This window comes from Hydra viridissima, unplaced genomic scaffold (assembly GCF_058129835.1).
Source record: "Hydra viridissima isolate aposymbiotic clone 2 unplaced genomic scaffold, HvirCarnegie_v1 scaffold_10, whole genome shotgun sequence".
Classification (NCBI taxonomy): Eukaryota; Metazoa; Cnidaria; class Hydrozoa; order Anthoathecata; family Hydridae; genus Hydra; species Hydra viridissima.
In genome coordinates, this window is record NW_028324309.1 from 10,479,880 (window position 1) to 10,505,438 (window position 25,559).

A 25,559-nucleotide genomic window follows, 5' to 3' on the forward strand; every position below is an offset into this window, starting at 1 on the left:
TTCATCAAAATTTTTGCTCAAAAGATATAACTATTTAAAGTTTAGAACCCCCTCATTAGAAAAAGCGTCAAAAAAGAAAAAAAGATGCGGTTTTTTTAAATTCGTTTCAACGGTTTCTATCTCGTGTTAACCTACTGAAAAGAGTGGTTAAATAAAAATTGAAAAACAACTAGGAAGCGACGATGTATCGTTTAATGATGAATCGATCAATCATGTTCAATACATCGAACCTAATAAGTTTTTTCTATGCATCGAACACGGTTAATTGAACAAAAATGTACCCGAACGATTTACAATGTGTTATATAAATAATATTATATAAAATGGTATAAAGTTAATTATATTAGTTGTTTTTTCGATTTCCGATTACGTTCCTTACGATATTTTTACATTTCACTTGAGAAAAAGTAACTAACAAATAAAATAAATCGTTTAATTAAATAGATCGTTAATATATTGTCAGTCATAAATCGTTAAATTAGATGACTTGTTAATAAGACACGCGTAAATATTGCTCTTTTAAAACTTTTAAATCATAAATTTTGAACCCACATCAGTGAGCATTTTCTACAACAAACTTCTACTTACAATATACAATCAACAAGGCTTTTTTATTTAAAATATTTCTTTTCGATGTACGATGATGCACGATTAAATACTTACATAATTACTTATATATAAATAAATATTTATATCTATTGTTAGATGGATAGGTATATAAATAGATAGTTTGATACATATAAATGTATAAATGGAGTTGTTAATTGATATATAGATTGTTAGATGCATGATAAACGATGTACGATGGAGTTAAATTAAAACGATGCATTGACCATATTTACGATACAATGCGTCGCTCCTAAAAATAACTTCATCTAAAAAAACGTCTAAAAAAAAGCAGTGCGAGGATGAGCCATAATGGGTGAACAACACTTTAAGCGTTTTACTGAATTGCAGTCGCTAATAACGCTCATAACAAGATGACCTGCTATACCTTGTCAACTCATGAGGTAGACCATAGATAAAGAGATATTCCGTGAGTACACAAAATAAAAAAACCAAGTCAAAAAACTATTTTTTCAAATAATTTATGCTTAGTTTTAATATTTATAAAGAGAAATAAATTCAATTATTTTATAAATAGTATTACTTTTAAATATTTATTAAACATAACAGAAAAAAAAAAACAAGCTGTACATTTTAAATAACAAAAATAGAAAAATAACAAAAACCATAAAAATGTAACAAAAAAAAGCCACAAATATTTCAAATAAACTTTCGTTTACTAAGTAAAAATATGACGATGGTTTTTTTTGCTAATAATATATAGGTTAAAATGAATATATATACATATATATATAGATACATACATACATATACACACACATATACATATATATACTCAAACTCACACACACACACATACATACAGACCTTCTAATAGATATCTTAAACCTAATTTGAATGCAAAATCTCTGTAACAAAAAATGGTAAAAACCCAGACCGGCTGGAAATACTTTTAAAATTAATTGTTTGATATTCTATTTTATTTTCGAAGTAGTTAAATGTGATATTTATATTTCTTCGGAAAAAAAAAAACTGTTTTAAAAGAACTTGTGTAATAAAAATAAGAAATATAGTAGAAATATCAGATCAATTTAAAAATTCTTAGCACAAGTACAAGAAGCAGTTGCATATCTTAATGGTAATTGAATTTAGCTATAGTTACTAACGAGCATACTCAAAACATTTTAATTCAAACTCCACAATCAAAATATTTTTGAGCAATCCTTAAAACCTCAAGCTTAGCAACATATGTTTTCTTTTTTCCTTTCCTTGCATGCAGCTCCGAGACTTAATAAACTAACGTCGTTCCGTATAATAACAGTATCTTCTCTTTGAAGTAACGTGCTACAAAAAGATACCAATACATTTAATCAAAAATAACTAAAGCACGAAACAAAAAGCTGTCATTTTATCTACAAGTGTTATTTTTCAAATTTTCAAACTGTTTCCAAATCAAGTGTAACTATACAGAACCTTAATTAAGAAGTCGTTTAATCGCTTAAATACTTGGTTATTAAAACGTTTTTAAAAACATTGATCAAATATTTCTAATTGAAATAAGAACTTAAAAATCACTAACGTAGCAATTAACTCTATCAGCTCATAAATGTTTTCGTTAGATTTTGAACTCGCCTCAATAAACATAGCATCATTGTCCTACATATAAAAACCACATAAAGCTTTATATAGGCAGAGAAATTTATTTACTATATTATACAAACATACGCACATAAAGTTCAAACGATTATCAAAAAGACGACATACAGCCTAAACATCTGCTCGAGTTCAAAAACACTATTTTTGGACTTAAATACTTAGACTGTCTGAGTTAGTCTTTTTGGACTTCTCTATATGAAAGATGAGGGGATTAATTAAATTTACTGATTAAATATAATTCGTTTTGGCAAGAGAAAATGATCAGCTAAAGAAAACGCACGAAATTAAATTCTTGAAAATCTGTTTTGGAGTTTTTTACATACACTTAAACTTTATATGAATTAATAAGGTAAAATTTAAATTTGTTATGACTTTTGAAGCTCCAAGATGTGAACTACTAATTTTCAAGATAACTTAAACCACTAAAAATGCACCAATGACAAAAGCTTTACTTTAAATTCCAATTTGTATTGGTTATATCATCTATACTTTAGTTGTTAAATTACAGCAGTTATAACCAATAACAATTACAATTTGATACTTTAAATAATGTCATTTAGCCAACCTTTCAAGCATAACAACAGATTCTTTTGCTTCATCAAATTAAAAAAAAAATAATTATAAAAACATGCGATTGAGAGAATTTTTATTCTGTTATTAAATTATGATATCTCTTGATTGAAAAAATACGAAATTTAACCTTAGCCAATAAAGCTCCACATTCTGTTGTAATAGCTCTTTTAAGAGAGAGATCTTTTTTATTGGCTACTAACACCAAAAGAGTATTGTCTTCAATTAAATCCTAAAATATCAAAAACTTAACAAAATTTACAACAATATTTAGAATAATAAAAAGGCTCAAATGGCTTTAAATTGAATTAAATCAAACAAATTTATGCATTTTTTTTCAAGAATTACTAAATAACTTACATGTATATTACTAAACCAACTTTTTGCATTTACAAAAGAATTTTCTTCAGCTAAGTCATAAACCAAAACAACAACATCAGACTTTCGATAATATGAACGAGGTAAACTATTAAATCTACAAAAAATAAAACAAAAGTATAAAGTAGCTACATGTTTAGCAGACTTAATTTAAAAATAGTCCAACCAAGAATGGTGCCAAATAATAGAATTTTAAATTTTCAACATTTACAGTCTCCATCTCCTCCTCCCCCCCCCCCCCTCCCACACACACACCCATGCAAACACACAAACACATTTTCTCCAGTGTACAACAGAAATCCTTTAAAACTCTATTTGCAAATTATAAAAAAGCAAACAAATGGTAGAAACAATATTTAGGAATTTTTTTAAAATAGATTAAAAATTAATTTTCTTTAAAAATATAAAATCTGAAAGACATAGCAAATAACTTTTAATAAACAAACAATTTAAATTTAATATCAAAAGTTTAAGAATTTTAATTACTTCATTTAAATATGATTCAACTAATTTTGTTTTTCTGCTTTTACCTTTGTATTACAAGATGCTAAAAAGAATTACAATAACTTAGTTGCATATGCCATATGTTCAGGGTCATTACAAAAGTTTTCAATGAAAAGGATGGACATTTTTCTGTTATGTATGATGGGCATACAACTGGTAATAATAGAGGATTAGTGAATCTAAATACTCTGATAAAAAATTTAATTGACAGTACAAAAAAAAAAAAAAAAAAAAAAGAAAAGAAGAATCACAACCATGATTAAAAAAAACTAGAACTTGTATATTCTAGCTGTAAAATTGGAGACTAGGTAAAAGGTTGGGCACCACATATATAGTGTAATTCATGAAAGACTTATGCTTTTCACAGTGTTAAAAATTGCTTTTTTGTATGTACCTACAATTGATAAGGGTGTAAGAAAGAAGAATTTTTTGCAGTAGACAAATAGTAATTTGGAAAAATGTCCCCATAGAGATGAACTACAAATTTCAAACACACCTGAGTCTTTCATAGTTGAGCCCAGTGAGGAAGATTCTTAGGAAGCTTGCAGAGATAAACTAACAGCCTCAACACAGATTATTTTACATCCACACCTGCTGAACTGCATAACAACCAGACAAAATAAGAGAATTTTAAACTTTAAAGGCATAGCTTTTAGGTTTAAGACTACAATTATTGGAATTTTCTGGTAATTAATGTTTACATATTTCCTTGACCATCAGAAAGATCATTTTCCATTAGTTAACTGAGGATGCTATGGTATTTATAACTATGTCTGTAGCTTAATGTTGGCATCAACATAAATTATAATCCAGATAAGTGGAGGTTTTTGATTGATGCTTCCAGTCTAAAAGTTGTATTGCTGCTTAATAGTAATCAGCTACAAATCAAATCCAGTTGTTTAAGTAGTTGAAATCAAAGAAACATGAAAACTTGAGAGAAATCTCAAGATGCATTAACTAGAATCAATGATCAATCTGAGATGACCTGAAAGTGGTTGCTGTCTTACTAAGTCTTTAAGGTGGGTATATAAATCATAGGTAAATTTTCAATTGCGCTGCAAAAATAAATGAAGGAATTTTTTTCAGCTCACAAATCAGTGAACTAATTATCAAAGAAGAACTTTTTCTCTGATGCATGACAAGGTAAAGACTGCATGAATAGTAATCATGTCACATGACATCTAATTTTCTTGGAAACAATAAAGCAATAAACTATAAGGAAGTGGTATAATAACTCATCCAGATATACAAATCTTGTAAAATGTCCTTAAAAAAACATTTTTTACTCGTCTGAATATCTTTCCATCAAATTATGGAGCAGTGAGTTACAAGTCACTTGTAAGAGAATCCTTTAATTGAAAACAAAAGAAAAGTCAAGAGAAGCAGAAAGGACACAACTTAAGTCAAGAATAATTAGAAATTTAAACTTTTGCACATTTTAAATTTGTTTACTAATTTAGTTTTTCTTGATAAACATATACAATAGATTCTTGGTAGTGAAAAAAGAAGAACTATGTAAGTAAGGAAGCACAAATTAAGTAAAAGATTGTATGTTGATAAAAGAGAAAAGGTAAGAAAGTTAGATTTTTCTGGCTCAACTACACATTTCTGCAAATTCTATATTAGTGAAAAAGTCTCTGGTTGAGTTAAATGATCAACTTTTTATAAATTTGTTGGAAGATACAGTAAACAAAAATTAAATTGTACAGTATGATTTTTATTAAACTGCAGAAGTAAACAAACAAATAGCATCTTAACGCTTGGGCCCCATTATCAGCTCTTACTAAAATGAGTTGTACTTAACAAAAATTGAGTGAGATAAAAAAAGCAATGTGGACCTTTTTTTGCTCACTGTATCATTGAAAAGTTTTTGTGAAATAAGAAGTTGCTCTATTTTTTCACATAAATGTCTTATTTTACCTATGTAGCAAGTATTTCAGTTTGCACAAATAAACTTATAAACAAATAGTGTAAAAATCAAATAACACTATTGTACAATCATCAAAACCAATTTAATACCTTTCTTGACCACATGTGTCCCATAATATCAACTTAACACTATTTTCTTTCAGATTAACAGTCTTTGAATAAGTATCAAGACGCATAGTTTGCTGACGATTAAGAAGAAATTCATTGAAGCAAATACGATGTATTAGACTTGTTTTACCAACAGAACAATCACCACAAAATATAACTTTAAATTCAGATTGAATTGTGCAAGCAAGGCGTATATGATTTGTCTAAATAGTGTAATTTTATAGCAATTTATTTTACTTTTGCTAACCTTAGTAATCTTAACACAAGGAAGAAACTAAATGTATTACAAGGCACATAGCTGTGGAAACATTAACTCCAGACAGATCAGATATGAAACTCTGACAATGTAAAAGTTTTATACAACAACATTTTTCTGAAATATCATTTAATATAATTCCTAGAATATGTAGGATATAGCATATATTTCATAAGAAAATAAATACCGGTTCCTGTGCATATTCACTTTTTATCTCTACTTTATTATCCATTTTATTATCCATTAAAGAGGAATTCACTAATGGTTCAAGTAACTGTTCTTGAAGATTGGTAATCTCATCTGAAGATTTTTCAAAGTCATTAAGATTTAAATGAATTCCATCTTTAACTCCGTTTAAGTATTTAACATTTAATGGAGTTTTGGCATCAGTAAGGTTTCTTTTTTGAATATCATCATTATGCTCTTCCAATTCAGAACATAATGACTTATAATTGATCTCAGGGTCTTGATATAGATCAACACTCTTATTAACAGTAGATGCATAAGCCATATCTTCATGCAGTGAAGAGAATCTGTTGATAACAAAGTCTTTATTTCTTGGAGATGATGATAATGGAAGGAACTTTTCTGAGAACTTTATTTTCAATTCATCCATATATATATGATCTTCTTTTTTTAATATAGAATTGACATTTCTGAAAAAAGAGAATTTAAAAAACTTACAAGATAAATTAAAGCAAAAAACTATTAAAAACAAATCACACGCACAAAAAAAAAAAAAAATTGCAGAGTTTATATAACTTATTAAACATATAATTTATCAAAGTTTAAGCTAAATCTTAATAAAAAATTAATTTTTGGCTACTAAATTCCATTTTATTAGTTTAAATATATTTAGCATTTGTTTAAGATTTATAAATGTAACTTGACACATTTCACAAAACTATGTTATTCTCATCCAGAAATAAAGCAAAGACATTTGTCATCAATAACTTACTTTAGCTCATAGTTTTCAAATGATAAGTTTGATAAACTCACTTCAAGAAACTCCTTTTCTTCAAGCATGTCTTTGAATTGACGAAAAAAGCTATACCAAATAAAAAGGTTATTGCAAACAAACAAATTACAAAAACATTTTTGTTGAATATTTAATTGAAAAAATAAACATAACTAAATTTAATTCAAAAAACTGAAATGAAAAAAGTTGAAAAGCTAACTTGTTATATTTTTCTCTTTCTTTCTCTGATTTTTGAGTGACTTGATTAATAAACTCATGTAATTCACGATTATTTTCTTCATATTCCAGCAGTTGTTTTTCCATGAATTCCTTTTCTTTTGTGATGACTTCTATTGTTGAACACAAAACTTGTAGCTCCTTGAAAAGCTGTTGACATTGATCTTCTAACTATAATATTTTAAAAACTCTATTTAAATGATTTAAAACTATTTTCAACCAAAGTTATTAAGATTTTTTAATTTCACAGTCATCTTACTTTTTCATTGGAATGGATTAATTTTGATATTTCCTCTTCACATGTTTTCAGCTTCTCATTTGATTCAATAAAGTTTTTAATATTTTCTTGACAAATTTGTTCTTTTAAATCTAGTGCATTTCGAAACTGTGTTTTTAGTAATTCTTCTCGTTCCATATGCTAGATACAAAATTGTAATTATTATAGTTATTTTAGAAAACCATTTGCATCCACTCCTAATGCAAAAAGCCATTTAAAGGTTCCTAACTTCAACAATCCATACTATTAAACTAATAATCATGAAAAATAAAGAAATATCCATAACATAACTTAAATAACTAAAAAATGTCAGGTGATTCTTAAATATATCTAACAATTTTAACTTTCAATCATCCATTTTAACTGGTCATGATTGAAAATTAAAATTTAACAATTTTAACTTTCAATCATGATCTCATTTAAACTTTCTCAGTGAGCAATTAAAAATTGACTCTCATACAAATGGAAGCATTCCTATGTATATTAACATTCAGTACACAATAGAGCCTACTTTTTTATCAATTTTTACTTGATCTTCTTTCTTAAGTCTCTCACATTCTTCATATATATTATCCAACTCTAGTTCTTGCTGTGCTATTTTTCTGGAAAAGTAACAAACAAAGAAACAATTATTTCATAAGCAATTAGAGTCATTCAGGTTCAAGAAGAAGCACGCGAAATATGGCAAAAGAGCTTGACATTTCTGATACAGTAAGAGAAGGCCATTTTGAATTGTAACATGTTTTTAGTTAATCATACTACTCTAATTGAATTTATATCAGAAACCCAGTGACAAATAAATAACATTACCAATATTTGTGACAATGATGAAAGTAATATGGCAAAAAGGACCACTAGCTTATTTTAATTAGCAACTAGTTGGTGACTACTTTTAACAAAAAAGATATTTGTAACAATAAAGATAAGAAATCAATAAAATATTTTTACCCACAAATCTATTACATTTAGTTACTGACATTTCTTTATAGTATCATTTGCAACAAAGCTACGAGTAGCTATCACATTAGTATTGCAATACCTCAAGTTTAATAAACCTTTTTAACATTTAAGAAAATAGATTGAAAACTGTTTTTTGTTTTAAAGAAAATGATAAAGCAAAATTTTGAATAAAAAAACTAGCTAGCTTTTTTGTTCAATAGTCTCAATGAAGCCAGCTTCAATTCCAAAAATATTTTAAAAAATTACAGACATCATTCAAGTCGTAATAAAAATACAAACTAATCATATATAATATAGCCCTAAAACAAATTTTATTAAAAATATTAATGTCTTATAATTATCCCAAACTTGAAATTGGTACATGGAGAAATAATGAAACGCTTTTTTCCAGGAAATTCAACATCGTTGGCCCAATTGGATTTCAAGAATATAAAAATAACATAGAAATAATCTTTGATAGTTTAAAAGCAAAGTACTTTATTGATAACCAAAGTGCATTTCTTTAATGTTTTATATGTTAGAAGTATATTTGTAGAGCAAGTTAACAATTTTTGTGATACATTCATACATAAAATTTTTATGCATTCATAATTGCTTTATGCATTCAAGCCTTAAAAAAATTTTTTATGACTTTAAAACTTACACCACTGTAGATTCATAACGTTTACATATACATATGTACTTTTACTAAATAAATCTGTGAAGGAATATTCTCATTTTTTATACTTACAAATGCAGTGCATTTTCTATATCTTGATATTTTGTATATATAGCTTTATGCTCCTCTATAATCCCTTTTAAAAAATCCTCTAAAGGCAGTAGTATAGACTTCTGGTATGAATTAATCTGTTGCCAAATATAATGCAGAACCTGATTTCTAAATGAAAAAATAAAAATATAGTTTAAACTCTTCACAAATATAATGCCTTAAAATATAATTAAAGTAATTCTAATACTGTATGTCTGGTAATGACAGATGTCTGGAAATGATTTTTAATCCATCTTAATTTGTGATATAGAATTTAAAAAAAAATTGATTAAAAGAGTTTAATCAATTAAAAAAATGTAAAACATAAAAATCATGACATTGTGATTGAATGCTCCTAAAAATAACTCTTATTTTAAAATAATAACAAAACCTTGAAATGTTTTTTTTAATATTTTATACCAGTTAAATTACTAGCAGTCAAGGAAAATGCTTATCTAAGAGTCATTTGATTAAGTTCAATTAAAACATGAATTCAATAAAATACTTATGAAATTTATAACTGAATTATTCTTACATCTGCATTAAAAGTGATCTTAAAAGTGATCCCTCTGTGCAGTTTACATAATTTTCAGACAGAGTATCTCAAGTATGATTGTAAATAGCTGTAGAATATTTTACTCTCTTGATTTTGGGGTACCAGCAACATATCGTCTATTGAAATGTAAAACTCATTAAGTGCAATTAGCTGCTGTGTCACTTAATGAGTTTTACTTGTCAATAGACGATATCAGTCCCCGTATGATGTAGCAGAGGTTATTTTTTAACGTTTCATTTCAACTGTTTTAGTTTCAACACATCGTACTCAAGGCAAATAAATATCTAAAGATCTCCAAAAACTGAAATTCGTCGTTTTTTTCGAGTGCTTCAAATTATTTCATTAGAATTTTCTCTATTTGTGATTTTGTTGTTGGTATTTTAAGCCTCATAGAAAAGTTTGTGAAAAAACTTGACACTTTGAAGACTTAAGTTTCTAAACTGAGTTCTGCGAAAAATATCAATTTATGTATTTATTAGTCAAATTTCTTTCGGTGAATTAAGTTTTCCCCTAAAAACTTGAGTGATGTATCTGATGAGCATGGTGAACATAAGTAGACATGAGTGAATTCATTTCAAAATATTTCTGAGATAGCTCAAGCAAAACAAAACATTTTTGAGTTAACTCAGGCCAAACTATTTAATATACATTTTTGTTTTTAAGTTGAGCTTACTATTAATATCACAACTTACATGCAAATTGCATGCACGTTACATGCCTACTTCATGCAGATTTTCAATCCAAATAGAATAATCATCAAAAAACAGTTTTATGTAAATTTTAAATATAATTTCATGAAAAACCGCATTTAATTAAAAAACACTTTTTATTTAAACCTTAAAAATGAAAAATAAAAACCTTTAAAAGTGAAAACAAATCCTAAGATTGAATTTTGCGCGCCTAAATTAACTAAGCAAAAACGAAATTGCTTTCATAATTAGCTTTTTGATTAGGCTTTATGTAAACGTGTGTTGGACAGTAAGGGTCTGCGTTAGGGTATATCATACTTTTGCATGTTTTAATTTTCATTCAGTATGTCACTTTTCCTATGTATTCATAAACCCTGAGTTGAATGGTATAATTTATTTTGGTGAAAAAACAAGTCTAGCTACCGGGAAAACGTTTTTAATTTTCAAAAATATTGTGTTTTTTTACTAAATGATGACTGTTTATGTTATAAATGTACATAATAATTATTTAAAATATTGTTTAACCTTATGCTTAATTTTTATAATATGCTTTGAGTTTTTAACAATATTATTTTGTGTATAAGTATCAGTTAATATTCAAATATACTTTGAAAATATTATAACTACCATTTTAGATTTTATTTCAAATTAATTGCTATACTTGCTGTATTTATATCTTCCAGATTCATAATATATTAAAAAAAGAAAAATGGCATTATCAGTTAGCAAGAAAACCAGAAAATCGATTAACACCAAACTAAGTGAGTATCTTGGAGGTCCTAAAAAGTTTCTCCAAACTGAATTTCCAACATTACGTGATTGTTTGCAGCGATGTCTAGATCTGCAGCGAAACAGAATACTAGTCTGTGAAAAAAATCCGCATAACATATCAATGCAAGAAATTTTTTCTAATGTTGCTAATGAAGTTGCAGAACGGTGGCTTATATTTCCAACACAGAATTTAAAGAACCCATAGTTTGTGGAACTAAAGCAATAGCACTAAGAATTAATAGAAGTTGGTCTGCATTCTCTAAGATAGCTCAACACAAATCTCAAAAGGCAAACAAAAAATGCTGGGAACCTAAACTTGATAAACTTTTAGATATTGCTTTTTGCAAATGCAGAATCGTTTACTGCAGTGATAATGATGCCCCTTGCAACGAATCTTGTGATGACGGTACTCATTGCTTTTGCAAATGTTACTTAAATTTAAGAATTCCTAAAAAAGAACTTATTTGGATAAAAACCCAGCGAGAAAAACAAGGCAAACAAGTGTTTCATGTATGCAAGAATTTGGTCTTGATCTTAAAGAGACTGCCAAACTTAGGCTAAAATGCTTACGCAAGTCAACTGAACAAGCAAGACTCACGCGACAACGTGAAGAAGCTTTAAAGTATAAGTTAGAATCATCAGTCTCTATTTATCCAACCGATGTTAGATTTGATGATGAAAGTGTGTTACAATAGAAATTAATAATTCCAATGATGTGATAGTCAGTGATAGCGAAGAGGACTCGACAATTGAAAATCAAGAGAGTTATGTTAAACAAAACTACCTTGATATTAGTAATGCTGCCGTTGCCTCTATCAGATTTGGTGTATCATCGACTGCTACTGCTGCTATCATTAATGGTCTACTGAAAGATATTATGAAGGCAGGAAAACTTGTTGAAGATAAAAAAAATCTCATATGTGATAGTATGAAAGTTTTTCGTGCCAAAGAGTGTGCTATGAAGTATTCCAGAGTAAAATAAAATTTCGACTGTGAAAGAAATATAATTACTGGAATTTTTGTTGATGGTAGAAAAGATAAAACTTTAGTTCTTATCCATGATAAAACCACAGGCACCTTCAGAAAACAAATTATCAAAGAAAATCATATAACTGTGACAGAAGAGCCTAGAGGTCGCTACCTTACTCATTATACACCAAAACCTAAGTCAGAAATATCTAAACCAGCTAAGCAATGTGCTATTGGATTATTCGACTGGTTAATGGAAAGAGGTAAAGATCTTAATCTCCAACTAATTGGCAGTGATACTACAAATGAAATGTCTGGATAGAAAGGTGGAATGCTTCATTTTGTGGAAGAACTTCTCAATCGAAAACTTTTTAGATCTTTTTGCTGGCTTCACATTAATGAGCTTCCGTTCCGTCATATTATGGAAAAACTTGATGGACCAACTTCTTCAGATAAAGGATGGAGTGGAGCAGTAGGTAAACTGCTTTCCAAAGTAAAAAATCTTGAAAGAATTACTAAATTTATGCCAATTCCGCTTCTGGAGCCTCTTGTTACTATAAGTGAAGATTTCTTAAAGCAAATGAGCACTGACAGTTTAGTCGCATGGAAGTATTTAAATGCAATATTGAAAGGAAAGCTCGATCCTGAAGTAGCAGCTCTTAAATGTGGTAGATTGTCTCACAGTCGATGGCTTACTTGTGGCATGAGATGCCTGCTTCTCTATATGAGTAAACATGATCTTGAACCTGATAATGCAGAGATCTTAAGACTGCTTGCAAATTGGGTGACTCAGGTTTATTTTCCAATGTTCTTTGAGATTAAAGTTAAGCATGACATTAAATATGGTTCTTGTCATCTTTTAAAACTGTTTCAACTTTGGCAGAAGCAAGATGATAGGATTAAAGAAGCATCTAAACTTTATCTCAAAAGTGAATCTTGGTGGGCTCATCCTGAGAATATACTTGTCTCACTTCTCTGTTCTGATAACTCAGAACAAAGGTTATTTGCTGTCGACATAATATTGGCAGTTAGGGCCGGAAGTGAACTTGGCTCAACAGATGTTAGACCATTTAAAGTTCCGCAAACAATAAACCTTGATGCTTGTGACATCAAAGAACTTATTGACTGGGAAAAAGAGGTCATCACTGAACCAATTTTCACTGCAAATATGTTGTTAGTCCAACTCAATGCATTGATAGTTTCTCCCCTGCAGCTACCTCTATACTCATTACATACCCAAAGTTGCGAGAGAGCAGTCAAATTAGCCACAGAAGCAGCTCAGTCAGTGTGTGGTTGGGATAAAAGAGATGGTTTTATAAGAACTCAATTGCGAAATCGTAAACTAATGCCTTTTTTTAAATCAAGAAAAGACTTTAAGTAATTTATGTAATTACTAATTTAGTATTTTTGATTTTTATTTATACTTTGTTGTGCATAACATTAAATGTTAAATAAATACTTGGTTTTAATGTTGATTTTATAAGAATTTTGGGGAGCTAAAACAAAAATTAAGGCAGCCAGATTTATAATTTGAATTAGTATTTTGAGAAAGTGTAAGGGGAGGGGGCTTTTGCAACTAAGCCCCTTGCTCCTACTCTACCTACTCTATCTCCTACCAGTGCGTGTATAAATATATATATACTAATTGTAATATATCTTAATCTTATAATCATAGTAAAACTATCTAATATTGATAGAAGGGGGGGGGGGCGGAAGCCCTAGCCGTGCATTCTGGCTCAAGAATCCTGGAAGCTAAATGATAATTTTGTGTTTTATAACAAATAGTTTATTTTTTACCTAATATTATTTTAGTTTTTATTATTAATTGACTAAAAACATTTAAAAATTAAGCTTTAGTTATAAAAGACTTTTTTTTTAAAAAAAAAGCTAATTTTAAAACCAGTTTCCCAGTAGCTAGACATCAATATTTTGCAAAAATATTATTATATTTGAATTCCCCGTACCCAAATACATAGGAATCCAAGCGTGCTAGTCAAAATTCTGAAAAATTAATTTTTGGCTCAAGTATGATATACCCTAGTCTGCGTCTCGGAATCGTTTTCTCTAAATGAACCGGAACAAGCATAACGAGACAAGAAATGTCCGGGAAAAAATTGACGAATACACTGTCCCGGAATAAAGTTAAAAATCGGGATAATAAACTTTTATTCGGAATTTAAAAATTGTATCCCGGATATAATTGTCTCGTCTCGTCTCGAATAAAAAAAATAACGAGACGCAGATGCTTATTGGACAGCGATAGATGATTATTTGACATGTTCACGCAAAGTTTAATTTGTTTTATCTTATACTTTATGTGCAGAGCTACAAAGTAATTTAATTTTGGAAACATTTACTTAAAGTCTTTTTCTGATAGGTAAAATTGTAGGTAAAGTTTGTTTATAGAAGTTCTAAATGCTAACATTTTTTTTTTTGGCCGTCGAATGTTAGTGTCAATTGTTTTTATCTCCAATTGAAGGGTAGAAAAAGGTGCAACAATCCGGAGTTTAAGACATTGTGCGGCACAATAATTGTATAGCGTACAATAAGTGAGAAATCAAAAAATATTTTATTAAAATTGGACATTTTAAAGTAAAGGAATGGAAAGGATTTGTCTAAAACTCGTGTAATAAAAAATCTTAAAAAAAAATCTGAAAGGAAATTTTGGCATTTAAATCTTCATAAATTTTGGCATTTAAATCAGCATAAATTCATTTTTTAGGACTCAAATAGGATTCTTAAATAGGATTCCCATTCTTTATTACCGTTATTCAAAGCATGGGTTTTAAAGGATATCAAATCAAACACAAACATACACACACACGTCTGCGCTTAGCACTGTGTTAAGCTAAACAACAACAATTAAAACTCACCCACCAAACAACGCCACACCTCCTATTCTTCTTAAATAGGATTCCCATTCTTCATTACTAAATTCCTCTACATACAACATGTCTTCTGAAGAGCTACTGTTCGGCGATAAACTACCAAGCGATAAACTGTTTCTAGCTGATGTCAACACAAAGTTTTCATCGAAACTTTTATTCAAATTTGACGTTTGAGAAAAAGAGCGTTTTAGAGAATGTGTCAAACCATTGAAAGTATTTACGGACAAACAACCCTTGGAAATGTCTTCAAACGAAGCTCTACATGACTTGCTGCAAGTAAAACTTTCGGCTGTGTTAAATATCTCATCAAACTCTTTTCTAATAGAGTCACTGGATTTTCTTTTTATTAAATTTCTATCAAGAGAATTGCATCGGTTGGATATATTTCGGTTTAAGTTCTTACTTTTACTTGGAAGTTTTATCGATAAAAAATCAATACCGTTATTGCACGACCTCCATTCTTGAAAATCTAAATTGTCAGAGCTTTGGCTTAAACTTTCGAGTATTAGAGGAAGGGAATCCCTTCTCTCTTCAAGCGTTCTTTTTTCTTCACATGCTCCTTTGTTATTCATTTCAAGATTTAAAATATCTATTCTATCTATATCCTCTACATTTCTCTCATGCTGATCCATGCTATATTCTCTTATGTTTTCTGAGTTGTTTTCACAATCCAAAACACTACCGTTGTTACTAACATGTAGATTATCATAGTTATCATAATTAACTCCAGCATCTTCGACTAAAATATTTTGAAGATCTTTATTTGAATCTGATGCTCCGATAAACGCATCTGTAAAATCCGTGAGAGTAATGACGCCTTTGTTTTCTTTATCTAATAGTGAAAAGATATATGAAATTTGATTGTATGAAAATGATCCACTACCATCATTACTACTATTTAGCAGCTGCTCTTGCGTTATATAGCCTTTGTTTTCGGGATCGAATTGTTTAAAAAGTTCAATAGCTAAATCTTTTAATTCCATCGTAAAGATTTAAAAAAGTTGAAGAATATTTCTCAAAACCTTTTTTTACAATTGCTCTTCTGCTACCGTATTTTATAGATGTTCTTCCGCTACCATATTTCTTGACAATTTCTCAGTTTACAAATCTTTAATTACTTAAAAATGCATTTTAAAGAAAGAGGTCATTTTTTAAAAAGTATCCACACAACAAAACAACAATAATTTAAACAAATATATATATATATATATTAAAAAAAAAAAAAAAAAAAAAAAAATCAATAAAGTAGCATCTCAAATCATCTTAAGGAAAAATTTTGTTCTTGATATTTAAACTATCATTAAACGATAAAAACTCTTTAAGCATACAAACTTGTTGGTTAGCAATTTATTTAAAGTGCTAATTAACGTAATCGTTTGCAATCTTTCAAATCTGAACAAACTTCCGAAACGGAATTATTTAAAAATATGTGTTGCTCATCATTTTAAGAATTTGTCTTATCAACTCGCTTGTTACTGTTGTAATGGATGTGTTTACTGCCTTTTTAAATTAGTTTTAATTACGGTTAACAATATTATTATCAACACGCACTTTAGCCATTCATTTTTCATAATACTGAATTTGTCTTCTAATAAAAGATAAAATTTGTTGCTGTACTCATGTAAATACCCAAAAAAAAGCGAGGTTCTCAAAAATACAAAAGCAAAATGCTAACTTACTGTATTTAAAAGTTCAAGGAAACCATTTTTTGAAGCTTTTTGTAGAACACGTTTTAGTATTAAAATGATTATATCTGAAATATCATCTACGCCAGCGCACTCTTATTTCAAAACTTGTCACAACATCATCTTTTGTTTGTCTTTGAGTAACTTAAAAGTAAAAATTGTAATTGCAAAAGAAACCAATTGTTTAAATAAAATCCAAACATATTTTTCGCCTAGATTTTAAAAGCAGTTTTCCCACTTTAAAAAATATTTTTTATACAAAGAATCGCTTTTTTTTTAAATTATTATCTTGAAGTCGCCGTTTTCTGAGTGGCAGGTTTTTTTTCTTGTCATTAAAACATTACTCTTGTCATGAAAACATTATCTTGATTACATGTATTTTCCATTATAAGTTTTTTTTTAAATTGATAATATTCAACAAAATAATAAACTTAAAAAAGATTAGAAAAACCTTAAGTTTCCTGAATACGCAATTACAAGGATCACTGATGCATTTCAAAAACACATAACAACGCTAATAAAGGAACCATTAACTTATCAACAGAATGGATTTAGCATGGTGGATATATATATATTGTGAAGAATTCTATTGGTTAGGCTTACCTCTCTAAACAAATATGATGTACGCTAACAAATCAGACTTAACATAAAAACATAATCAAGAAATTATATTTTTATAATTTTACATTGTTCACGAAAAAGAAAAACTTGTTGTTGGGTACTAATTTTTTTACAAAAACAAATATTTTCAAAGTATTTCATAAAGTAAGACCAATATTTACTTTATTTCCGCTAATAAAAAATTTACTTTATACATTTTAGAGTTACTTTTGATAAAATGTTAATGTTGCAGCATTAAACTTTAAGTTTTTTCTCTTAAGTTTTGTATTAATCTCGCACATTAAGAATATAATAATGATAATAAAAATATTTGTAATAACAATAATAATAATAATAACAATAGTAAAAATAACAGTATTAATAATACTACTACTACTACTAATAATAATAATAATAATAATAATAATAATAATAATAATAATAATAATAATAATAATAATAATAATAATAATAATAATAATAATAATAATAATAATAATAATAATAATAATAATAATAATAATAATAATAGTAAAAATAATAAAAACAGCAATAATAATAATAATAATGATGATGATAAAAAGATTTATGGCTTTTAAATTCTGAAAAATAAATCTTTTTTTAAAAAAAGGCAGGTTGCATTTGTCATATTAAAATGCATGCTAGTTGAACTAATCATTTTCTAATTTTTTTCTCTATTGAACACTTATGTTTAGACAAATCAAAAGATTAATCATTCAAAATTAATCTAATATGATCAAGTATTAGATCACTTGGTAAATAATTTTAAGTCAAAATGATGATATAATTCTCATTTTTTTTGATTAGTTGACGAAAAAAATTAAAATCCGTTCTTAAAATCTTCAAGATTGACAATAATAAGCCTAACAGAAATTCCACGGTATCTTCAACATAAAAACAGCTCAGTGTCAGGTGACCCTGTTGATAGCGACTTTGATTGGAAGGACATTAGATAAAAAACTTCTTTATTAAAACAAAATTCATTGAAATTTTAGTTGCAAATAAAGAGAAAGCATTCAACAAAAAGGTATAAATATTTGTTATATGGTTTATACAGTCAGCTAAAAAAAAAAAAAAAAAAAAAACATTTTTCACTTGATAAATCTTAGTTACCAAATTTGCGAGCGTCAACGGCGGCTTTAGTCTTGACGTCTTTATTTTAACGATTTAAAACTTTTTGATTGGTCTTATTCTTAATAATGGTTTACTATCAACCGTAAAAAAATACGAGCGATTTGCGAACTTTGGAAACAATAAAAACGTATTTTTTTTTTTGCTACTTGAAAGATTTATATCATCAATAAAATATAATAAATGTGCTATTGACTTCAAATCGTTGTTATAAATCTTTAATTTTGCATTAGATACGCACAGCAGTGCCTAAAGAGCAAAGTCGAAATAGGAATGAGATAGATAACTACAAAATCTCTAGCATACAATTAAGGCTAAGAAAAATGATTAACAACGTCAATTTTAGCAGACTTTCCAATGAAGTTCATTATAACAATGCGCAGTCTTTAGGAAAGAATGTGGTTGCTGCGCGTATCTGGTAAATTGTTAAGATTGTTTTAGTGTTGTTCTTTAATTTTAGGTGGCTTCTTGTTTGTTAACTTATTACCTAACACTATTTTTCTCAAACAAAATAGTTTAATCATTTTATAATCTGAACATCTTGCTGATCGCTATTATAAAACTAAATGCAACCAGCAACTCTAAAAGAGTTGTTAGCAAAAAGACTATTTAAATGACAACGTGTAAAGCAGAAAAAAGTAGATTATTTTAGTGGCCGATTTTAAAGACTACCAAGAGCAATACACAAAGAGAACAAGATAACTAATTCACAGCATATATTTAAAAACAGATTATTAAGTAGATTTAATATAATAGGTTGGAGTGCATACTTTCTTATACTTAGATATATCTTCTTATATGAACCCTTTTGTACTTTTTTTTTAAAAAAAAAAAACTCTGTTGGAAACTTTAATCTTTCAGATTTTTTGAAGTCCAGATTTTCAATTTCTTCTAAAATTTAAAAATGCAGCAAATCAAACATCGATGTAGCAACAGCAAAAAAGTAATTCTCGTTCACACTTTTATTTGTTTGTTTAGTAAGGTTTTTCTATGCCACAAACAATTCTTCGCAGAAAGAGCCATAGTCAAAGTAACCTGGCAACTCCCTTCCATTTTTATCAACATAAGTCTTCATGCGAGATATACAGAATTCAGCTTGCTCATGAGTCAAAGCCTAAAATAAAGACATCGTAAACTTAGTAGGAAACCATCATTTTACAACAATTTAAGAAAGCACATTCCATGTTAAAACCCAATTCCTTATTAAACACAGAAATAAAAAAACAAACAGAAAGTTCGAGAGAAAGTTCTTTACCTGGTATAACTCTTGTTCAGTGACGTATAGCTGCTTTCCACCGTCGGTTATAGCTCGGAATGCTTCATCGACTTCTTTAGCAGATCTTACGTTTTCTGTTTCACGGCTGATCATAAACGCTATGTATTCGTTCAATGAAACAACACCATCACTAAAAGGATTTTAAATCGTTTTCGATATTTGAGAATATTTATTGAAATTAACGCAGGAAAATCGAAGTAATTTAATCATACTTGTTTGGATCAACGGTAAGTAGGATTGCATTGAACTCTGGGTCGTCTTCTCCTTCTTCAACCACTGGTAAATTGTAGCCTAACGATCGAAGACACGATTTAAACTCTTTATGTTCCAAAAAGCCAGTTCGATCTTTGTCGAAGTGTCTAAAATAAAGATAGAACGATTGAAAATAAAAGTAAATTTTTATGCAAAAAACTGATTTCTATTACCTAAAGCTGCAATAAATTTTTAAGTTAAAAATCTTTCGCATTGACCGCATTAACTCATGTAGTGTATTTGATTCACGTTGCTGACCGATTTGTTAATGAAAGTTTCGCATTTGCAACAGTGAAAAATTAAGATTCTTACTTAAACATGGAAGTAAATTCTTTGAGCTTTTCCTCAGATACACCGGTTCTGTTTTTCGCTTGTATCTGATGATCAAGATTTTGCTGCATGCGCATATTGAGCTGCTTCAATTGATCCCACTGTTGGGCCAGGCCAACAGTACCATGCTCTGTGTATCTAAAAAGAGATTCATTAATTAAAAAAAAAAAAAAAAAACCCACAATAACCCACAATAAATGTTCCAAGTTTAAAACCCATAAGTATAAAAAAAAACGTGCTTATTGTCTAAGATCAAAGCTTCTTCCAACTGCGCTCCTAAAACCTCAATGTCTGCTAGATCATCGCGTTTTTCCTGAATAACACTTGACGTTTTCTATAAATAGTAAAAATATGGAAATAATTTTTTTTCTTTTTAAAAAAAAAAAAAAAAGAAAAAGAAAATTAATTAATATAAAGTAGTCGAATATTCAAATTACTTTTAAAATCTCTAGCTGATCTTCTAAGGCTCCTGATAAATCAACCATCGATGCTCTGTAAAAATGAATATGTGGGATTAAGGTCAATCTGATAAATGAATGCAAAAAAAAAAAAGTAGAAAATGCAGTTTTAAACATCTTAAACACCTACTTGGTATCTTTTAAAAACTTATGAAAGAGATTGGCCTTCGTAGCAAACGTTTGACGCAGTTCATCGTTAAAATCCTGACGACGAACTTCTTTCTCAAGCTCGATTTCTCGATCCTGCACAACAAAATAATATTGTTGAAATAGACTTTCACAAAAATAAGAAAAAGAACAAGAACAAAAAGCAAACAAACCTTGACCATTTCTTGTAAATTTTTCCATGTTTCTTCCAAAACTTCCATATCAAACCATGTATACCTAAAAATGTATGGAACATTTTTGAAGCCACAAGACATAAAAATTTTATACATCATAATTACTTAGAAATGGCAACATACTTAAAAAGGTAATTTACCAAATATTATAGGCAAAATGCAATTTTTGCTATTGGAACTACAGCCAACATTTTAAAGGTATAAACCACAAAAAAGTTGGTTGTAGTTCCTATAAATTGAGATAATTTTAAACTTTGAATTATCAAAAAACTTCAAAGACTTTACCAAAACCAACTAAAATGGACAATTAAAGATTTTTCTTACGGATTATAGTCAATGTGATAAGCTTTGATTTGGGAATCCAAATCAATTAACTGCGCAAAGTCAGCTTTTGTTTGATTAAGGCTGTCTCGAAAGGCTGAATGTGAGTCTAACAACTCCTTGTAAAAAGATTTTAAACTTCATTTTAAAAAACTAAAAGCAAACTCTAACAAACAAAACAAAATAGGTTTATCATGTATGCCTCATTTTTAAGAAACAATTAAAAATAAAACCTTGATTTGCTCAACAGAGTTACAGCGAACAGGGTCAGTCAAATCTTCTTCTGCATTTTCAAACCAACTGTTAAATGCAGATGCTTTTTTTGCAAACATTAAAAACAAATCCTCAACCTGTAAAATATATATAAATTTGAAGCGAATGAAATTTAACATTTGAGAAAATATTTTGTTTGCTTGCAACATTAATATGAAATATTTAAAAAATTGTACCATTTGGTGGTACTTTTGCTGCTCGACCAACGACTGTCGTAGTTTACTTGCATTACTTAAAAGATCATGCCATCTACACAAAAAGAAAGTTTGTAAGATGCCAAGAATATTTTGAATAGATCTTTTTAGATTTTATGAGAAACCAAAAACATGTTGAAGATTTTTGAAAACTTCCTATTTTTATTTTTTTTTTGGGCAAGTATTTTTCTTCTTTTTTTTTTTTTTTTGCACAAGTATTTTACAATAAATCCATGCAATAAATATAAAAAATAGAAAATTTATTTCCAGGTTTGGAAATATGCTAAAATTGACAGCAAGGAGAAACTATTAAGCTGAAAAAAAAATTGCTCAATATATTGCACCTTGCAATCAGGTTTTTATGTCTTTCGATGATAGCAGCTGACTGTTCATGCTGAGAACTAACAAGTTCTTCTTTTAATACTGTCATTCGAGCAATACCTTCCAACTCAAATGCTGATAAACCTGCTTCAAATGTATCCTAAATAAAGATATCCTCTTTAAAAATATCTTTTTCAAATGACCACATCTTAAAGGATGAAACTAATCTTTTGAGTTTTAGAATTATAATAAAGAAGAATAATTAATGTTTAGTGATTCTAAATAATAAAGAATGAGAATTTGATGGATTTGATGGATTTACAGGACAAGATGAGAAAAAAACTTAAACTATCAAACAAGTTTTTTTTGCATCAGAGATTTAGCAGATTTGACTCAGCTGACAATATTGAAAGTTCATTGCTACAACAAACAAATTCATTTAAAATCATTCTAAATTAATTAAATATTTTCAAAATAACACAAAAATATTAAAAATTTTCAAAATAAGAAATTTTTTTGTTAGTTGTAGTTTACTTGTTAGTCATAAAGGAAGACTAACAAACCTGCATTTTAAGCAACTGTTGAGGACTTAAACGTGTCAGTAAGCTACTGACACTTACCTGCAATAAAGGAATAAGTTATGAGAATGAATATTTTAAAATACTTACATAAAATAACTAAATAATATATAAAAATGAGACCTGTCTAGTCAATAAATTTTGAGCACTAGATAGATCTTTTGCAACGTGATCGTTTTTGAGATAATTCTCTTTTTCTTCTAAAAATAAAGTTTTACTTTAGATTTTATATTTATTTTTTTTTACAAAACTTGGCTAAGTATCAACCAGAATAATAAGTTACCAATCCATGATTCAGCAACATCTGCTTTCCATTTGAACTGTAAAAATGCATTGTTATCATTAAGTTTCTGTTTTCGCAACTCAGCATACCTCTCTAACACTGCAACTTTAACGCTGAGATCATCTATCTTCTTCTTAACTATCTCTTTTTGGAAATTGTTCTAAGCAGTAAAAAAAAAAAAAAAAAGAAAAAAAAAAATTAAACAAACGTTTTATATCATAATGAAATTGAATGGACAAAAAAAAAAAAGTCAATTAACTTATTTCATTCTTAATCATCAAAAACTTTTTTAAAACTTGTCTTTTTACTTAAGAAAAAACAAAACAAATGTTCAATTAAAAGAGCTATGAAGAAGATATTAGAATTGAAAACACTAACCAGTTTAATGATTTTATTCTCCATTTACCAAAAAATTATGTCATTTAAATTAAATCATCTTTTACCTCTTCAATAAGCTTCTTTCCATGTTTTTGAACATTGTCAAATCGAAGTTTATGTACATTCCAGTCGTTATTGAAAGCTTCATGTTTCTTTAAAAGACCTTGAATAGCAACTAAAGAATCTCCATAATCATCACTTGATACCATCTTCAGTTTTTCAGCAATCCAAGAATCTTCTACATGGATATCAGATACAATTTGTTGATATTCTTGTGCTTCAAACAGCATTTTGCTCCTTTTTAAAAGATATCAATATACAGTAAAAGTTTTTGACCACTTTTGCTTCTTTTTTAAAAATAAAAACCTACATAAATTAATGGGAAAAACATGGACCAGTAAGATCAACAAAGTTAAGTAATTGAATTATTATAAAAGTCATGCAAAAAAGTAATCAATGATAAGATAAAACTTAATTTTTCTGTAATATTTCTTTTAAAGATTGATTCTGAATATCATTGAACACACATCATTATAAAAAGATATCTAAAAGATATCCTCCAAAGGAAACTTATCAAAATTTAAACAGTAAATTCAATTTTGTTTTTCAGCATGATAATGACCCTAAGAATACTGCACAAAGTGCTAAACAATAGTTATCAGAAAACATACAAATAAGAATATGCAGCTCTTTTCATAATCTTAATCAAACTGAACACCTATGGGAACAAAAAAACAGAAACAAAAAAAATAGCAACCTAAATGACCAAGTTTATCAGCGAAAATGAATTGATTAGTAAATTTGCAAAAGTTACTAAAACAATTGATCAATTTCTACTGCAAATGCAGGCAAAAAATTAAATGGAAGTCCATGAAAATATTGAATATTTATTGTAACTATGAAGATTTGTGATTTTTTAATTTTAAACTGAGTACAAAATGCTGATGAAGCTGTGGCTGACCTAATATTTTTTTTGCATCAAGTTGGAGCAATTGCTGTAACATATGGATGTTACAGCGATTAAAAGAATAATAAATTACATTTGCTAACTGTTTAAAAAAAAATAAAAATAAAAAAAATAAAATTTTACAAATAGTTATAAACTTTTTTTCTGACAGTAAATTATTAGATACTGAAGCATTTTAACATAAATATAACATAGGTCAAAATGAATTCCCAAAATGAATTTCACTCAAAATGAGTAACCTTTATATTCTGTCCTATTTAATCTACATTCTGCTGTAGAACAAACAGCAAAATAAAATGACAGCATATACCAATGGCTACCATCACAAAATTATAGAGGTATAAATAAATCTGATTCCAAATCAAGAAGACTGAAATTGTTTTAGGTAAAGAACAAACAAATAAAGAAACAGCAGCAACAGTGTGCCTGTACAAAATTTATGCTGAAGCATATTTGTTTTAAGCAATTTGTTGACACAGATTCCAAGTACAAACATACAATACAATATATGGTTAACCTGTTGCTAGCAAGTTGAACTAACTCATTCCAGTTACTTTCAAGCTGTTCACATCGTGCATTTATTCTTTCAACATCGCTGGGTTCTTTCTCTTTGAAGTAACTTGCTTTTGAGAGAATATTTTCAAACTGTGGTTCAAAGGATTTTAGCTCTGCAATTAAACGCTGTACTTTCTTTTGTAAATTTTGACAACCTGTAACATCTTGACCATAATCCTGTGAAGATGCAAGAACTTTCTTCACTCTGTAAAAAAAAAACAAAAAAAAAAACTTTAGCAATAACTAAGCAAAGTAAAACTATTCACTTAATAATATAATTAAATAACATTTATTGAAAAAAAAGCAATTGAGATACCTTATCCATGACTCTTGATCATCTATATCTCTATAGTACTGATACAATGCAAGACATGATTCTAATTTGCTCTTTCGGCTGCCAGAAAGAACCTTCAAACTTTAAGGAAAAAAAAATAGCGAAAATTTTGTTAATAAGTAAAATTTAAAAATTGGCATAATTTATATCAAATGCATTTATAAAACTTTGTGAAAGCTCTACAAAATATGATTAAGAAAGTTAAATTGCAATAAAGATTCACAACCAAAACAATATGAA

At 28.2% G+C, this 25,559-nt stretch overlaps 2 protein-coding genes across 11 annotated transcripts in view; both read right to left on the reverse strand.

Annotated features, from left to right (window-relative positions):
* Positions 1-1,588: 1,588 nt before the first annotated feature.
* Positions 1,589-18,582, reverse strand: LOC145181548 (uncharacterized). 10 transcript variants are annotated; one of them, XM_090100275.1, is made up of 14 exons: positions 18,441-18,582; positions 16,701-16,850; positions 15,007-15,853; positions 9,131-9,277; positions 7,952-8,042; positions 7,423-7,581; positions 7,147-7,334; positions 6,927-7,016; positions 6,156-6,624; positions 5,695-5,915; positions 3,154-3,268; positions 2,924-3,025; positions 2,147-2,223; positions 1,589-1,911 (listed from the first exon to the last, which is right to left on the reverse strand). In XM_090100275.1, exons 3-14 carry the CDS (start codon positions 15,651-15,653, stop codon positions 1,806-1,808), a joined length of 2,412 nt encoding a protein of 803 aa, XP_089956401.1. In that variant the 5' UTR covers positions 15,654-15,853; positions 16,701-16,850; positions 18,441-18,582; the 3' UTR covers positions 1,589-1,805. The 10 variants fall into 10 exon arrangements, with proteins under 10 accessions (XP_089956401.1, XP_089956398.1, XP_089956400.1 ...); XM_090100272.1 differs by having other exon boundaries at positions 15,007-16,138; XM_090100274.1 differs by lacking the exon at positions 18,441-18,582 and adding an exon at positions 17,310-17,396 and having other exon boundaries at positions 15,007-16,138.
* A 579-nt stretch (positions 18,583-19,161) lies between these two features.
* The window catches only part of LOC145181547 (spectrin alpha chain, non-erythrocytic 1-like), a 34,937-nt gene continuing 28,539 nt past the window's right edge, over positions 19,162-25,559 (reverse strand). The window contains 17 exon segments of the mRNA XM_090100270.1: positions 19,162-19,572; positions 19,714-19,864; positions 19,947-20,093; positions 20,299-20,454; positions 20,556-20,650; positions 20,754-20,808; positions 20,905-21,017; positions 21,095-21,158; positions 21,440-21,555; positions 21,670-21,786; positions 21,886-21,958; positions 22,248-22,384; positions 22,926-23,002; positions 23,086-23,245; positions 23,529-23,760; positions 24,948-25,190; positions 25,302-25,400. Of these exon segments, the coding sequence (XP_089956396.1) occupies positions 19,447-19,572; positions 19,714-19,864; positions 19,947-20,093; positions 20,299-20,454; positions 20,556-20,650; positions 20,754-20,808; positions 20,905-21,017; positions 21,095-21,158; positions 21,440-21,555; positions 21,670-21,786; positions 21,886-21,958; positions 22,248-22,384; positions 22,926-23,002; positions 23,086-23,245; positions 23,529-23,760; positions 24,948-25,190; positions 25,302-25,400 (2,161 nt within the window). The 3' untranslated portion in view covers positions 19,162-19,446.